This window comes from Rhinoraja longicauda, chromosome 6 (assembly GCF_053455715.1).
Source record: "Rhinoraja longicauda isolate Sanriku21f chromosome 6, sRhiLon1.1, whole genome shotgun sequence".
Taxonomy (NCBI): Eukaryota; Metazoa; Chordata; class Chondrichthyes; order Rajiformes; family Arhynchobatidae; genus Rhinoraja; species Rhinoraja longicauda.
Genome location: NC_135958.1, coordinates 55,665,116 through 55,682,851, shown reverse-complemented (window position 1 = coordinate 55,682,851; position 17,736 = coordinate 55,665,116). Strand labels below are relative to the sequence as shown.

The 17,736-nt window shown below is 42.1% G+C and overlaps 1 protein-coding gene across 2 annotated transcripts in view; it reads left to right on the top strand.

Moving 5' to 3' along the window:
- The window catches only part of cfap52 (cilia and flagella associated protein 52), a 55,143-nt gene that overhangs the window by 29,735 nt on the left and 7,672 nt on the right, over nucleotides 1–17,736 (top strand). For both annotated transcript variants that reach the window (XM_078400998.1, XM_078400999.1), the window contains exon 12: nucleotides 12,868–12,970. In XM_078400998.1, the coding sequence (XP_078257124.1) occupies nucleotides 12,868–12,970 (103 nt within the window). The remainder of the gene's footprint in view (nucleotides 1–12,867; nucleotides 12,971–17,736) is intronic.

Here is a 17,736-nt window from a genome sequence, read left to right as displayed (position 1 = left end):
TAGCTGATTTCACTTTAGTTGATTCAGGGGTGTGTTGGCAGGGATACAGCAGTATTCTTCAAGATAGAGGCTTTGTGTCTTCTGCAGTGATGTAGGAGTACAGACTGGGTCTTGGTCGAACATCTGACAGTGATGTTGTCCCGCATTTCAGTTTCATCCCGGATTTTCTTATATGTGATTCTAAATTGAAACTCAAAATCCTAACTATCAGACTAGAGATTCTTTTCACCCTATTACTTGAAAAAATTATCTTTCCCAGACAAAAAGGGGCAGCACAGTGGCGCAGCAGTAGAGTTGCTGCCTTATAGCGTCAGAGACCGGGTTCAATCCTGACTATGGGTACTATCTGTATGGAGTTTGCATGTTCTTCATGTGACCACGTGGGTTTTCTCTGGCTAATTGGCTTCTGTAAATTGTCCCTAATACGTAAGATAGAACTAGTGAATGGGTGACCAATGGTCAGCGTGGACTCAACGGGCCAAAGAGCCTGTTTCCACGTTGTATCTCTAAACTAAACTAAATTAAACTCAAAACACCAATTATCAGAGTAGAAATTACTACTATTGCAGTCCACACTAGCAAAAGTAAATGTTGGTTATTTAGCAGCAGAATGAAGATAAGTGATGGTGGAGAAAAGCTGACAGCTGAGACGGTGAATATGTAGTTTGTACCAGTAAAAAGGACAATCAACATGCCAGGAATGTTGGGAAACCAAGAGTTCAGTGAGGTGAGGAAAATGCTGTCTGGTATTTAGTGTGTCGGGTTTGCACATTCTCTCGATAATATTGTTGGTTTCCAAAGTTGGTGTTCCCAGATCCTAAGGATCCTAAAGGTGTGTGTTTTGGTAGGCTAAATGGCCACAGTAAATTGCCCCGAGTATGTAAATTAAGTTGTAGAGTGTTGGCAGGAGTTCATGGGAATGTGGGATTAATGTAAATGGGTGCATACTTCGTTGGCCAGAGGACCTATTTCCATGTTCAGCTTGGTTTAGAAATACAGCATGGAAACAGGCCCTTAGGGCCACCAAGTCCACGTCGACCATCAATCACCCGTTTACACTAGTTCTATGTTATCCCACTTTCATATCCACTCCCTACACACTTTTTCAGTCAGAGAGTTGTAAATCTGTGGAATTCTCTGCCTCAGACGGCAGTGGAGGCCAATTCTCTGAATGCTTTCAAGAGGGAGCTAGATAGAGCTCTTAAGGATAGTGGAGTCAGGGGGTATGGGGAGAAGGCAGGAACGGGGTACTGATTGAGAATGATCAGCCATGATTACATTGAATGGTGGTGCTGGCTCAAAGGACCGAATGGCCTACTCCTGCACCTATTTTCTATTGTCTATAAGAACGAAAAGTTATGAATTACTCTTTTGATTTGCGCTACTTTAATAAAGACCAATGAATCAAGAAACAGCGTTTGGAAGATTCGTTTTTGCTATCTCAGCGTGCGGTGTGTGCGTAAGCTATACCTCCACCACATCCCCGAGCAGTAATGGCTATCAAAGTTGGGCTTTGAGAAGGTATAGAAACTGCCATTACATCTAAGTAAAAAACTATTCTACGAGTGGAATCTAAAAAAGACTGATCTACGAGTGGACAAGTAAAATCCGATTCAACAGTGGAACTAAAGAAGAAGCTGAAACTCTGCCAGAGATTAGAGCTTAAATCCTGGAACAAAGAATCTGCCAGGCAAATTGACACGGTCTACACCTGGATCATTGGAAGATTGAAGACTTCATTGACCGGGTACTGAGTAGTCACGACTGTTTAGTCATGATTTTAAGCTAAGAAGTTTAAAAACTTTAAAGCCTGTGGGAAAATTCTGTAGAGGTACTGTTTAATACAAGAAGCTTGTTTATGCTACATGAAGATAACCAAACCAAACTCGCAAAGTACGACCTTAAAAATAATGATGTTGTAAACCTCTACAAGATAAGGTGTACTCAGCTAGCGATTGTTTACCATAGAAACTGACAAGAAGACTTTCACAACCTTGAAAATAATGGTGTGTTTTGAAGAAATACCCATTCTGTTTTGAATTCTTCTGGTATTTATGGAACATAGCGATAGGCACCAATTCATCATGGATCTTTCGGCAGGTAAGTATGCAGAACCGCCACAGGAGCAAGAATCGAGAAGATATGAGAAGCGATGCATTCAGCTCAGCCAGAAGGGAGCAGCAGCCTATCTGGAAAGATGCCAGGATAGAGACAAGTTGTGGAACCAGGTTATCAAGTTCATTGAAATCCAGAAGAAACTAATGGAATCAGATGAGAATGCAAGGAGAATACAATCTAATCTGGATCAATTATTCGTCCTTTCCCATGGGGTTGGAGAAAAACAACACTCAATACTGTGTTTACAACGACCAAAGGAGCAACTCGAATGGCGCACTCAGTGGTTCCAAGGGAGGGTGGAATTTTTCGATGGTTTCATGGAAGATGCAAAGAAGTGGTTGTCCGAAACCATAGCTCAAACATCGCACTCTACAGTAGAAGGTGCAATGCAACAAGGTGTTGAAGTGGGAGAAATGACACCTCAGGATAGTGTCTCGAACGTTTCAACATGAAGATAAGACATAAATCTGGTTCTGTAGCCAGTTCAACAACAAGGGTCTCTGCTCAAATGGAGGCCAAAGCTGAGATGTCTTCTCTCTCGCTGGAAGCTGCCGCCTTGGAGAAAATATATGTGATTGAGGAACAAGAAGAACAGCTAAAGAGGGAGATAGAGGAACAAGACGAACAGCTGAAGAGAGAGGCCGAGGAATGAGATGAACAGCTGAAAAAAACAAGCAGAACAGCTGAAGAGGGAGGCTGAGAAACAAGCAGAACAGCTGAAGAGGGAGGCTGTGGAGTGAAATAATAAGTTGAGGAAGGAGAAGGAACGGCTGGAAATTGCCACAAAGCTGGCAGCTGCCGGAGCAAGGAGGGGCATCCTAGATGGCCAAAGATGCACCTCAAGAGTATCTCAGAAGAAGAGTTCCTTAGTCCAAGAAGGAGCTCCTCAGCCGGAAACAGCAGCTAAAGTCAACCCACAGCCAGAGCCAGTCTGGTCTCGTGACGCAGAACTGGCACTGAGTAAGTGGATGGGTGACAAAACTTCACCAAAGCAACCGGGTGCTAGACCAAAGCAACCAACCTTTGGGATGTCTGTTGAGGCTCGAAATGAGCCCTGTTCATCAGCCACCTATGCCCAGCCAGAGACAAACAACTGGTCATGGGACTCGTGACAAAATTTACCCGGATCGATCTGCATCAAGCCAGGGATCTCAAAGTGAATTCTATGAATTGGTGAGGAATCAAACGAGAATCAGTGAGCTCCTAGCTCAACAAAATCTCTTTTCCAACCTACCCCCAATGGAAATTCCTAAATATGATGTTGATCCTTTGCAATAGGAAACTTTCATAATAGCGTTTGAAGAAGAAGTGGAAATGAAAACTACCAGTCACAGAGATTGCTTACGATTTCTGGAGCAATACACAAGCGGATATTCGAACCAGCTTGTTAAAAGTTGTCGACATTTGCCTGCGGATGAGGGCTATCAAACGGCAAGAGAGTTGCTTAAAGAGCATTTTGGTAACAAACAGAAGATTGCTAATGCATACATGAGGCAGGCCTTTGCTTGGTCAGTTATCAAGGCGGAAGATGTGAAGGCTTTGCATGAGTTTGTGATATTTCTTAGGGGTTGTTGTAACTCGATGAGAAATAACAACCACGTGGAAGAACTGAATATTGTTAGTAATATGAAACTGCCCTATCGGGTTAGAGGAAAGTGGAGAGATAAAGCAGGCCTGATACAGGAAGTTGACAAAAGAGAGGCCGTGCTTCCTGACCTGGTGAATTTCATGGAAAGGGAAGTACGGTTAATGTCAAATCTATGCCATGGCAATATTCAAGATCCTAAACCAGCAACTGTCAAAGGCTCTGCCTTTACTAAAACAGGTAGAGACAAAAGGAAGACCTGGACCTAAGGAAAGCAGTTTTGCTGCCGCTGTAATACCCGTAGAAACAAAGGGCAGAATGAAAAGAGATGCATCTACCATTAAGCCACAAGGGGTTTGTTTGTCATGTAATGAAGTTTGTCACACCATAAGATGGGGTCGAAAATTCAAGAAGAAGGAATATAAAGAAAAAACGGACTTCTGGAAGGAGAAAGGAATCAGTTATGGATGTTTGAAGAAAGGACACATGGTTAAAGACTGCAGGAGTCAGATAACTTGTAATATGTGTAAACAAGATCATCCTGAATTACTTCACACTGAACAGAAGAATATGGACGAGAAGCCGGAGCAAATGGAACAAAAGGAGAAGCCAGCTACGAGTGATGTTGTTGCCTCATATCATATCATATCATATATATACAGCCGGAAACAGGCCTTTCCGGCCCTCCAAGTCCGTGCCGCCCAGCGATCCCCGCACATTAACACTATCCTACACCCACTAGGGACAATTTTTACATTTACCCAGCCAATTAACCTACATACCTGTACGTCTTTGGAGTGTGGGAGGAAACCGAAGATCTCGGAGAAAACCCACGCAGGTCACGGGGAGAACGTACAAACTCCTTACAGTGCAGCACCCGTAGTCAGGATCGAACCTGAGTCTCCGGCGCTGCATTCGCTGTAAAGCAGCAACTCTACCGCTGCGCTACCGTGCCGCCTCACCTCAGATAAATGCGCATATTGGGGCCGGGGTAGAGACCTGTATTTAGCTCCATCTTACCAGTATGGGTAAGGAGTAACAAGGGGAATATAGTGTTGCAAACATATACATTTTTGGACAGTGGAAGTTCAGCAACCTTTTGCACAGAAAGCTTGATGAGAAGGCTGGACATCACAGGAGAAAAGATTAAGCTTCTCTTGAATACCATGAATGATCAGAAATGCTACGATCGTCATGATATCATAAGTATGGAAATATCTAGTCTGGAGGAAGACAATTTTATACAAATATCTGATGTGTTTACACATGAGACTACGCCTGTTTCTCATCGAAATATACTTAAGCACCAAGACTTGAAAAAATGGCCTTACTTGAAGGGTGTCAAGATACTTAAAATAAATTCTGATATCGACCTACTTATCAGAATGAATGCTTTGAAGGCATTAGAACCAAGAGAGGTTGTTAGCAGTCAAGGGGATGGACCGTTTGCTGTGAGAACCCTACTCAGATGGGTTATCTATGGCTCCTTGAGTAGGAACAACAAAAGCAGGAAAAAGAATAACCATACTGCTGCTGCCGTCAATCGAATATCTATTGTAAATCTAGGGGAGTTGTTGATCAAGCAATACAATCATGACTTCAATGAAAGAACCAGCAAGGAATCAGAAGAAATGTCCAGAGAAGAAGTAACGTTTTTGGAAATTATGAATCACTCAGTAAAGATGAAGGAAGGACACTATTGCCTAGACTTACCTTGCAAACAAGAAAGTGTTAGACTGCCGAATAACCGTTGCATTGCAGAACAACTTATTCAGAATCTGAAACGCAAGTTTAGCAAGAATACGCAATTTCATGATGAATATACATTTTTCCTCACAGAGATGATTGATAATGGTTATGCTGAAAGGGTACCAGAAGACCAGCTGAATTGAAGTGATAAAGAGCTTTGGTATATCCCACACCATGGGGTGTATCATTCAAAGAAAGGAACTTTAAGAGTGGTCTTCGACTGTGCTGCAGTTTTTAAGGGTAAATCACTTAACTGTCAACTGCTGCAGGGTCCAGACCTAACAAACTCACTCATCGGAGTTCTCATCAGATTCAGACAAGAGCCGGTGGCTTTGATGGCGGATATCAAGCCAATGTTTCATCAGGTCAAGGTATCGGAAAAACATATTGACAACTTGTGATTCCTATGGTGGCCAGATGGTGATGCACAACAAGATCTCGTTGAATACCAGATGAAGGTACATCTCTTTGGAGCAGTGTCATCACCAAGTTGTGCAAACTTCGCATTGAGGAAAACCGCTGAGGACAATAAAGCTCACTTTCCAGAAGAAGTGACAAACACAGTAAAGAGCAATTTCTATGTGGACGATTGTTTAAAATCCATGTCTACGGAACAGGAGGTAATCCAAATGGTAAAACATCTGACTTCCCTCTGCAACAAGGGAGGATTCATGCTATCGAAATGGATCAGCAACAGCCGTGCTGTATTGGAAACCATCCCACTAGATAACAAAGCCAAGGAGACCCGGGAGTTGGATTTGGACAAAGACAATCTGCCTATGGAGAGAGCACTGGGATTGCAATGGTGCGTTGAAACAGATATATTCAAGTTCAGAATTTTGATTCAGGATCGACCATGTACAAGACGGGGTATCCTGTCCATGATTGGTTCTGTTTACGACCCTTTGGGATTTCTGCACCATTTACACTACCAGCCAAGTTAATTTTGCAGGATCTCTGTAAGAAGAAACTTGGATGGGATGAGAGTATAATGCAAATCTTCTCTCAGCAATGGACAGAGTGGTTAGTAGATCTCGACAAGATCTCGGGATTCAGAGTGGACCGGTGTATGAAGCCTACAACTCTGGTCGAATCAAATGTGCACAGCTGCATCACTTTTCTGACGCAAGTGAAAGTGGTTACGGTACTGTTTCATATCTTAGATTGGAAAATTATAACAATGAAGTACATGTTGCATTCTTAATGGGGAAGGCCAGAGTGGCACCATTGAAGCAAATGGCGATTCCCAGAATGGAGCTAGCAGCTGCAGTCTTAGCTGTCAGAATTGACATATTGCTGCAAAAAGAACTGCAGCTTAAGCTGGAGGAATCTACCTTCTGGGCTGATAGCATGACAGCGCTTAAGTACATCAACAATGAAAACAAATGCTTCCTAACATTTGTAGCAAACAGGATCTCTTTTGTAAGGGATGCTACTAATGTATCACAGTAAAAATATGTTAATACCAAGGAAAATCCTGCAGATGAAGCCTCTAGTAGATTAACAGCAGATCGTTTCTTAAGCAGTAAGGGATGAATCAATGGGCCAGAGTTTTTCTGTAAACCAGACCAAGAATGACCAAAGTTTAACCTGGAATCTGAAATCTCTGCTAATGATCCGGAGATCAAGCAAGACATCTCAGTGAACGCCATTATCAAGGATCCATTGGATTCAGCAAACTATTTAATTACCCATTTCTCAGCATGGAATAAGTTGAAGACTGTGGTAGCTTGATTTCTTAAAGTAAAGACAATGCTTTTGCAGTGGACTCGTAAGAGAAAGGAAACTCAGGCTGCTATGAGTAGCCTTGAAACGGATCCTGGCAAGCTGAAAGAAAAGGTTGACAGAGAGATGCAAGTCTTTACGGCATCATACCGAGGGCGGTGTTTATGTCCTGATGATCTTTTTAAGGCAGAAAATGCAGTTATCTCTTTCTGTCAAAGACAAGGATACAAGGAAGAGCTGTCATCATTACAAGCTGGTGAGCATGGTATTAAAAGAAGTAGTCATTTATACAGGCTTGATCCGATAATGGATGAAGGACTTCTGAGAGTAGGTGGTCGCCTGAATAAACTAGCGATGCCTGAAGAGGCTAAGAATCCTATTATTCTCTCGAAGGACTTCCATATTTTAACATTGCTGTTATGACATATTCATGAACAGATCGGACATGGAGGAAGAAATTACATGTTGTCACAACTTCGTAAAAAATACTGGATTGTCAAAGCTAACTCCGCTGCAAGAAAGGTTCATTAGAATTGGTAATTTAGCAGCAGAATGAAGATAAATTATGGTGGCGAAAAGCTAACAGCTGAGATGGTGAATATGTAGTTTGTACCAGTAGAAAGGTCAATCAACATGCCAGAAATGTTGGGAAACCAAGAGTTCAGTCAGGTGAGGAAAATGCTGTCTGGTATTTAGTGTGTCGGGTTTGCACATTCTCTTGATAATATTGTTGGTTTCAAAAGTTGGTGTTCCCAGATCCTAAAGATCCTAAAGGTGTGTGTTTTGGTAGGCTAAATGGCCACAGTAAATTGCCCCGAGTATGTAAATTAAGTTGTAGAGTGTTGGCAGGAGTTCATGGGAATGTGGGATTAATGTAAATGGGTGCAGACTTCGTTGGCCAGAGGACCTATTTCCATGTTCAGCTTGGTTTAGAAATACAGCATGGAAACAGGCCCTTAGGGCCACCAAGTCCACGTCGACCATCAATCATCTGTTTACACTAGTTCTATGTTATCCCACTTTCATATCCACTCCCAAAACACGAGGGGCAATTAACCTACAAACCCACACGTCTTTGAAAAGTGAGAGAAAACCCGAGCACCCGGAGGAAACCCACACTGAGGAAAGAGGGACAGATTGGACTTTATTGCCTTCCATCACAGTGAGCAATGTGGGGAGCCACTGTGGTGGATGTTTATGTACAATTTTTTTTATGTGGTTGTGTGTCTTACTGCTTTTCACTTGGTGTGGCCGTATGGTAACTCGGATTTCACTATACCTTCTGGTACATGTGGCAATAAACCCATCTTGAATTGTAGGAGCCATTTACGCTTAAATTAGTTACTGTCATTATATTATGGCCATGTTTAATATTTCTAGTTTTTGTCTTTTTTACATGCTTATGGGTGTGATTTAATATGTAATGGGGAGTGTTTACATCTGAGGAGGCTAGCGTAGCCACAGAGATTGGGGGTCAGTTTAGTCTCGGAGGATGGAGAGAATACAGTTTTTTACCACGACCACACGGTCTCGACTATTGTTTGAAGAAAAAACAGTTGATAAGAACGAAAAGTTATGAATTACTCTTTTGATTTGTGCTACTTTAATAAAGACCAATTAATCAAGAAACAGCGTTTGGAAGATTTGTTTTTGCTATCTCACAGTGCAGTAAGCTATACCTCCACCACATCCCCAAGCAGTAATGGCTATCGAAGTTGGACTTTGAGAAGGTATAGAAACTGCTATTACATGTTGAATCACAGAGAGAATGTGCAAACTCCACACAGACAGCACCCGAGGTCAGGATCAAACCCAGGTCTCTGGGGCTGTGTGACAGCAGCTCTAACAGCTGCACCACAGTGCTCCCCTGACGAGGTGTGCATGACTAAATGTATTAAATAGAGGAATGCAAAACAATTTCTGGGGCTTTTTTTTAATCATGATCTGAACAAATATTGGCGGTCACAGTTATTTTCATGTGTTGTTTCATAAAAATAGAAAACAAAACAAGCACAAGGAATTTGAAAGAAAAATAATATACTGGGTTTCAGTGCAAGGGCAATGGTTAGGAATTGTGGAGCAAGAGTAAGGTGTGGCACAATTTTTACAGATGACTACAGATTTGTACCAATGGAAGGATAGACTGTCCTTGGAAATGTTCCAACATAAAATTATTGGACTGAATGTCACTGTCTTAAGGTCTTCAAAGTCTAGATCAATGTGTCATCTGAAAATATGCTCTATTCTCTATGACACCTACAATAAATCCACCAAGATTGTGCTGAAATCTCTGGTGTGGTTTATCCTTAAGGGCCTGTCCCACTTAGGCGATTTTTTAGGCGACTGCCGGCGACTGTCAAAGTCGTAGCAGATCGCCAAAATTTTCTTTTACCCGACGACAATGACCACGACAATGCCGAGTCAGGTCGAGGTTACACCGTCTTCGGAAACATCACGAAATTCCCACGCTGTCAATGCTTCTCCGGCGTCCTAATTTTCGCTGAAATCACTGACAAGTCGGTAAGTACTTGAGAGTTTTGAAATATAACATCTTGCCCAGGTACTTGAAAACCAAGCTTCACGGTAATAAGGCATAAACTGGATTGACTTCCAGTTTACTAATAGCAGTATTAAGAAATTTAATTTTAAAAGTGGTTAAATGGATTTTTGTGAAAAGTGTGTGGGCATTCTTTGAAAATGTACGGGAGATGCATATCTGGTTTCTGGGTTCCATATCTGGGTTGGGAGCCTACTTTAAATGTGATCGCTGATGGCCATAAACATCGCAAAAATTCCCACGTTTACCTGGCCGTCAAACTGCCGCCTCCAATCTACCTGTCAAATGTCCTGACGGTAAATAAATTGGTTAAACACAAGTATTTTATGGTATCTTGAAATGACTTTACTTATTTTAATATTATGTGCTTCTAAATGCATCTAAGAGAACCTAGCAAACCTGGGGACAGCATACGACAGCGCCCGCAATAAGCAACGATACCTGGCGACAAGCCAGCTGTGCCGAGAAATTTCATTCCGGTTGATTTCTCAGCGACGCGCTAAGATCCACTATGATTCTTGGAAGACTCCTCACGATCATGCTCGCGACACCCCGGCGAACTGTCGGCGACAGCCTAGTCGCCGGCAGTCGCCTTAAGGTCACCTAAGTGGGACAGGCCCTTAAAGCTTCTCTGACTGAAGCATGCTAACATTAAATAACATTGATGGGTGGCACAGTGACGAAGGGATAGAGTTGCTGCCTTACAGAGTCAGAAACCCGAGTTTGATCCTGACTGCGGGTGCTGTCTGTACAGAGTTTGTCTATTCTCCCTGTGACCAAGTGGGTTTTCTCCGAGTGCTCTGGTTTCCACCCCAAAATGTACAGGTTTGTAGGTTAATGGGGTTTAGTAAAAATTTAAATTGTGTGTAAGATAGTGTTAGTGTATGGGTTAATCACTGGTCACTGCGGACTTGGTGGACTGAAGGACTTCTCTAAAGTCTAAATAGAGATAGCTGACAGATGTTTGTGTGTTCCATGGAAAATTAAAATAATTCCCCCAATACACCAACCCCATTATTACATGAACATGACTTTATGGTTTTACAAAACAATTTTATTACCCCTGGAATGACCGTACTGGTACTTCCAATGGTACGATGGGTTTCATTACTGACAACTATTTGTACCCACACAGTTCACAAGTTGGTAATATGCAATATATTTAAATAAAATCATAAGCCAACAAAAGGTAAGATGAAGTTAAACCAGTGTGTTTAACTTAACCATTCAGATATTGCTGTGAAATTTGTAAAATTGTAAATTGTGTGTAGGATAGTATTAGTGTATGGGGTTATTACTGGTCACTGCTGACTTGGTGGACCGAAGGGCCTGTTTCTCTAAAGTTCTTTAAAGAACCGAGTTCCTTAATGACAAGATGCCTGCAGCCCCGTGGCAACCAGTAAATCCATCCCACTAGCCTACCAAACACTTGTTCGTCGGCATGGACTGTACATAAGTTAGCCGTTCATAATCTGGCGACGATGTATGTGTTGAAATGCGGCAGGTTCAGATGAGAATGCGTTCGCATTTGCATTCCAGCAGATGGCAATATTGAACTTCGCATGCAGGATGTAAATAGTTCAGTGCTCCGTGCTCTGTGCTTGTTGCGATGCTTAGGCCAATTGATTGAAAGATACAGCATGGAAACTTGCCCTTATGCCCACGGACCACGCCTACCATCGATCACCCATTCACACTAGTTCTATGTTATCCCACTTTCACCTTCACTCCCTACACACTCAAGGCAATTTACAGAGGCCAATTAACCAACAAGGTTAATTTACAGAGGCCAACTAACCAACAAACCTCCACGTCTTTGGAACGTGGGAGGAACCCGGATGAATCCCATGTGGTCACAGGGAGAATGTGAAATTCCACACAGGCAGGATTGAACCTGGGGCTCCAGCACTGTGGGGCAGCAGCTCTCCCAGCTGCATCAATGTGCTGCTCTAAGTTGCAGGTATTATTTTTAATGAAAATGTTGATATTTTTTGATTTGTATCATGATTCACCTGGCAAACTCGCATCCTAGCATGAAATTGATCTACATGGCTGATCAATATTTTAGATTCGAACTTAATCTGTGTGGCATTTCTTGATTTCACTTGTAGTAGTTCTTATTCAAATTTAAGAAAAATCAGAGCATGTTAGACGAAGAAAAATAGGTTGCACCACAATTCAGATATAAAATCATTGATCTGCATTGTGAACACTTCACCATAGTTTAGTTTAGAGATACAGCATGGAAACAGCCCATTAGCACACCAAGTCTGCGCTGACTAGCGATCACCCATCAGTCTGAAGAAGGGTCTCGACCCGAAACGTCGCCCATTCCCTCTCTCCGAGATGCTGCCTGACCTACTGAGTTACTCCAGCATTTTGTGATACCTTCGATTTGTACCAGCATCTGCAGTTATTTTCCTACACTCACCCTATACGTAGCACTATCCTTCACACTAGGAACTATTTACAATTTTTTATCAAAGTCAGTTAGCCTACAAACCCTATGATTCCCCTACTCTGGGCAAGAGGCTCTGTGTGTCCACCCATTCCTCTCATGATTTTGCGCACCTCTGAATGATCACCCCTCATCCTCCTAGGGAAAACGTATAAACTCTTACAGATAGCACATGTAGTCAGGATGAACCTTGGTCTCTGGCGCTGTAAGGCCACAACTGTCCCACTGCACCATCGGCAGCATAGTTGCTGCCTGATCATCAAAGTATTTGCAGCATTTTCTGATTTTATTTCAATTTTCCAGCATCCACAATATTTCATTTTTATAATGCTATAACTAGCCTGTTTTACAGCCTTGGGCTATAAAAGCAAAATTAAATAATACCATTCCTACTCAAGATAAGTATGACCAATTCAGAGACCCTCGAATGGGAAGCTTGCATATAAATCGCATTGGGACAGGATAATGATCAAAATATACACACAGCTTGCTGACACTCAAATCCAAGTCCAAAATACCTGAAGTAGATTTTGGCATCAACAATAATCCTGAAGGTACACAGCCTCTTTGGCAAAAGAAGGAAGCATTGTGAGAGTGAAGGGAGGTAAAATAATTGTATTTTCAATTGAGCTTTAACAATAGAACGGGACAAACTTTACTTTGTTTTTTTTACAGTCGGTATGCAAGAAATCAAATGTTTTTGGCCAACACCCTTTTCAAAGTTGTCTGTTATCATCCCGATGAATATCAAATAATAACCAGTGGAAAAGACAGGAAGGTAAGGGAATTTATATTTGAGATCCATTTATTTTTGAAGTGGAAAGATTTGCATGTAATCAAAATAACCATTTCAATAAAGGCCCACGACATACCAACCTAAATAAACCTTCAATTTTTTCAAATGTTTTCTTTTGGTAGCAGGAATTTTATTTTATTCAAGATAATCCCAAGTATGGGGGGGTTTACTTTAGACTTCAGCGATACAGCGTGGCAACAGGCTCTTCGGCCCACCGAGTCTGCACTGACCAGCAATCGCCCCGTACACTAGCACTATCTTACACACTAGGAACAATTTACAATTTTACCAAAGCCAATTAACCTACTACCTGTGCCTATTTGGAAGGTGGGAGGAAACCGGAGCACCCACAGAAAACCCACGTGGTCACAGGGAGAAGGTACAAACTGTACAGGCAGTATTGTAGTCAGGATTGAACCGGGCTCTCTGGTGCTGTGAGGCAGCAACTCTACCGCTGCGCTGCTGTGCCGCCCCTTTTATTATAAAGTTTTATTATATTAATCTTTAACCCCTTCCTTTCTTCCCCTGAAAAAAATGATTTTTGTGTGTGCTCAAAATTAGTACTGTCCATGATATTTACTCTATAATAACTCAGTTTCATTTATGCTTAAAGTTTGATATTAAATGTTACTATCCTATTCACCAGTAGGATATTGTAGCCCAAATGGAAGCAATATAACCCAAGAGCTACCACTAGTGCCCTCTTGGAATCGGATAACTCAATCTCGTAATCAAGACCAAGGCTTTTCTCTTCATTCTTATTAATAAGTAAATATAATGGCCTAGAGCATTAAATGTTCCACATACTACCATGTTGGAAAGGGTGCAGAGAAGATTTACGAGGATGTTACTGGTACTCGAGGGCCTGAGCTATAGGGAGAGGTTGAACACGCTAGGACTCTGAATGGTAACTTTTTCACACAAATGGTAGTGAGTATATGGAATGAGCTGCCGGGGGAGGTAGTTGAGGCAGGTACTATTGCAACATTTAGACAGGTATATGGATAGGACAAGTTTAGAGAAATATGGGCCAAATGCAAACAGGTGGGACTAGTGTAGATGGGACATGTTGGCTGGCCTGGGAAAGTTGGGCCGAAGGACCTGTTTCCACGCTTTAAGACGCTATGACCCGACCATTTTTGCAATCTTGATTTTATTTTAAACATGGAATGTTGGATTGCTCATTAAAGCATCAATTTGGTGCCATTACTGATCTTAGTAACTTGGTAGATCCATTAACAACGCCAAGGGACTGAATTATGATTCTCTGCAGATGCACTCTTATCTTTAAACTCCTATCTTTATGCACCGTTTCAAATATCGCATTTTTGTAAGAAAGATAATTGGGTTTTCAAGATTGATGGTAATTCACAAATCACAAATGAATAAGAGCAAAAGCTAAATACAGTGAAATCCGGGTCAGATTACGTGGCCGATATACCTTGAAGCCTGTTCTGGAGCAGCAGCAGAGGATTTAAGAGCTGCCGGCAGGTGCTGTCTTCATACTGTGCTTGTTTGCAGAGAAATTGAAGGAGTAAAAGTGGTTTGATGTCACTGCCGTTTGAAATAATGACCTGCAGGGAGAATCAAATGTAGCAATCACAGAAGTGCATACCGGCATTCACTGTAATGGCTACCTTGTAAGGATACTTGATACTGTAGCTTTGGCCATTCAGGAGTTGGCTAACTTACAGCAAAATGCTCAGCAGTTCATTGCCAGCAGGGAAATGCAGATGCTCTTGAGAAGGCTAGTGGTGAGATGACTTACTGATGTGGCATCTGTGATGAATGTGCTTACATTTATTACACAAAGCTTTCTCCCCATCTCTCCCATCCCAACCTCCTGCACCCCTTTAGCCAGGGCTCGACGTTTTCTGATCCACTAGCACTGTGTGATTACCTTCACCAGAAAAATACCGTGGTTCAAGGAAGTGGATCACACCATCTAAGAGGCTTTAGAGATGGGCAATAATTACTGGCTTTTCCAATGATACCCATGCCCCTGAATAAATATTTTACAAACTGCCTTTGATTCTGAAGGTTTAGTCTGACCTTGCAGAAGTGTAGGTGAAGCAGTCAGTGAACAGGGGCTTCATGGATTCCTAAACACTGTGTACCACCTACTAGGGTATCTCAGAAGTCAGGGTGGAAACTCCAGGGTAGAAACAGGGTAGAAGTCACGGGGAGAACATACAAACTGTGTGCAGACAGCACCCATAGTCAGGATCAAACCCGGGTCTCTGGCTCTGTAAGGTAGAGTTGCAGCCCTCAAAAAGTTAAGGAAGCAGCCTTACTAGGAATAATAAGAATTGTGTAACTTCTGTAGAATAGTGGGACGTGGATTAATGTCCCACTATTCTACAGAATGTCCCACTATTCTACAGAATGTCCCACTATTCTACAGAATGTCCCACTATTCTACAGAATAGTAGAATAAAAGAGACAAAGCACTGTGACACTTTGCAGGGCTGGCCTTTTGTTGTTGGAACTGAGAGAGCATGGAAAGAGAATTAGAAGTTTGTATTATATGAAATTTGTAACAATAGGGACATTGTGGCCTTGGTGCCATTATTCATGCATTTTTTTCAGCATCTTCCCATTTGTCCTCTTGGTCCTTCCTATCCAAATAAGTGCTCATAGGATGGAGTGTTTTGCAGTTTCAACACTCACTGCTTTGAGTCTTCGTGTCTAAGCAGCACACCCCCACTATAACATTTACTCAGTTATTACAACACATAAGGAGGTTGTCTGGTCCACCGAGTCAATGCCAGTTCCCAGCAAAGCAATCCCAAGTGAAGGGAATGTGAAAATGAGAATATATTCAACGGATATAGGAAAATGTGAAGGAGAAAGGAACTTATGATTCCATTCCCTTTTCTATTTTCTTCTCGACCTTGAATATATTCTCAATGTCACATTCCCTTAAAATGGCTGGTGCACACCAAAGAGCACCTCCATTTTTAATTATCCTAAAGAGGAGACTGCTGCATGACAAAATGGTCATGGTAGCTCCTCTGAATCATTGTGGAAATTTCTGTAAATGTGCAGAAATATCTTGTTATGATTGCAGACCAGGGGCATAATGATGCGGGGGAAACACTCAAAGCTGATGAACACTCAGGGGCACCGTGGGGGTTTCTTAATGTGTTGTCGATGATAGTCTGTATCGATGGGAAGATAGCCAGAATCAGACACTCAACCACCTTCTCAATCTGACAGTTCGCATCACAAACCAAGTTCCTGCCAGCCTGGGGAAAATTCCATCACTCAGTCACCAATGCATTTGTGTGCAGTCATCAGCAAGATCCCAAGCTTGATGATAGGTGTCAGTTTGACACCTACCAGCTGATTAAGGCCATCAGCCAGTAGTCAGCATGTCTTGATCTAAAAGGATGCAACTGACTGATTCTCTGAACCTCATGAGACATTTATGTGAAGATACTTTGAGGATACGTCAGGGCAGCACAGTGGTGCAGCGCTAGAGTTTCATAGTGTCAGAGACCCAGGTTTGATCCTGTCTACGGGTGTTGTTTGTATGGAGTTTGTATGGAGTCTCCCTGTGACCGTGTGGGTTTTCTCCGGGTGCTCCGGTTTCCTCCCACACTCCAAAGACGTACAGGTTTGTAGGTTTATAGCTTCTGTAAATTGTTCTTAGTGTGTAGGATAGTGCTAGTATATGGGGTGATCACTGGTCGGCCCGGACTCGCTGTCTGTCTATTTTCATGCTGTATCTCTAAAGTTAAAACTTAGGTCTAAAGAAACATAGGTTTATGTTTATTATTGTCATGTGTAACAGGGTATATCGAAAAGCTTTGTTTTGCATGCTATTCAAACAGATTAGATATACCATTCATAAATCCAGTCAAGTAAAACTCAAGTACAATTGATAGAGCAAAGGGGAGTGTTATTCTTTGACGGCACACCCTTTGTGACAGATGTATGACCTGGGCCTTTCTACTGATTCGTCCTGCCCTGTGCAATGATAGATATTGAGAGAAGCAAGCTTCCGTTGTTCCTACAGTTTATGCTGCTGTTCATTCTCTGAGTCCAGCAGTGTTAATTTAGCAGGTTCCCTTGTTGATGTTATCTCCATTTTGTGTTTCAGTTGGTAACACAATTGTTTAAATTTAGCTAACTCTTAAACCTAACAGAATTTTTCTAATAAGATTTCAAGCCAACCTGTTAATTGAACTTCTGTGAAGAAAGGCAGTATTTATGACAATACTCGGGAAGCTGTAGTATATATTGCCAGATTTTCTTGTCATCGCTTCTTTCCAATGCTGTTGTGCCCTTTGGCTTTCCTTGTTAGTTCCCAGCAAATAAAGCCTATGCAAACTTTTATTATTAAATGAAAATTTTTAAAAACTGTGGAGGCTGGAAGTCTGAAATTTAAGTCGCCTTTTTCTGAGGATGAGTGAGAGTCTAGGACCAGAGGGCACAGCTTCAGAATAACCGGACATACCTTGAGAAAGGAGATGAGGAGGAATTTCTTTAGTCAGAGGGTGGTGAATCTGTGGAATTCATTGCCACAGACGGCAGTGGAGGCCATGTCATGGGGTACTTTTAAGGCAGAGATTGACAGATTCTTGAATAGTAAGGGTGTCAAGGGTTATCAGCCATGATCGCATTGAATGGCGGTGCTGGCTCGAAGGGCTGAATGGCCTACTCCTGCACCTATTGTCTATTGTCTATTGTTATGGGGAGAAGGCAGGAGAATGGGGTTGAGAGGGAAAGATGGATCAGCCATG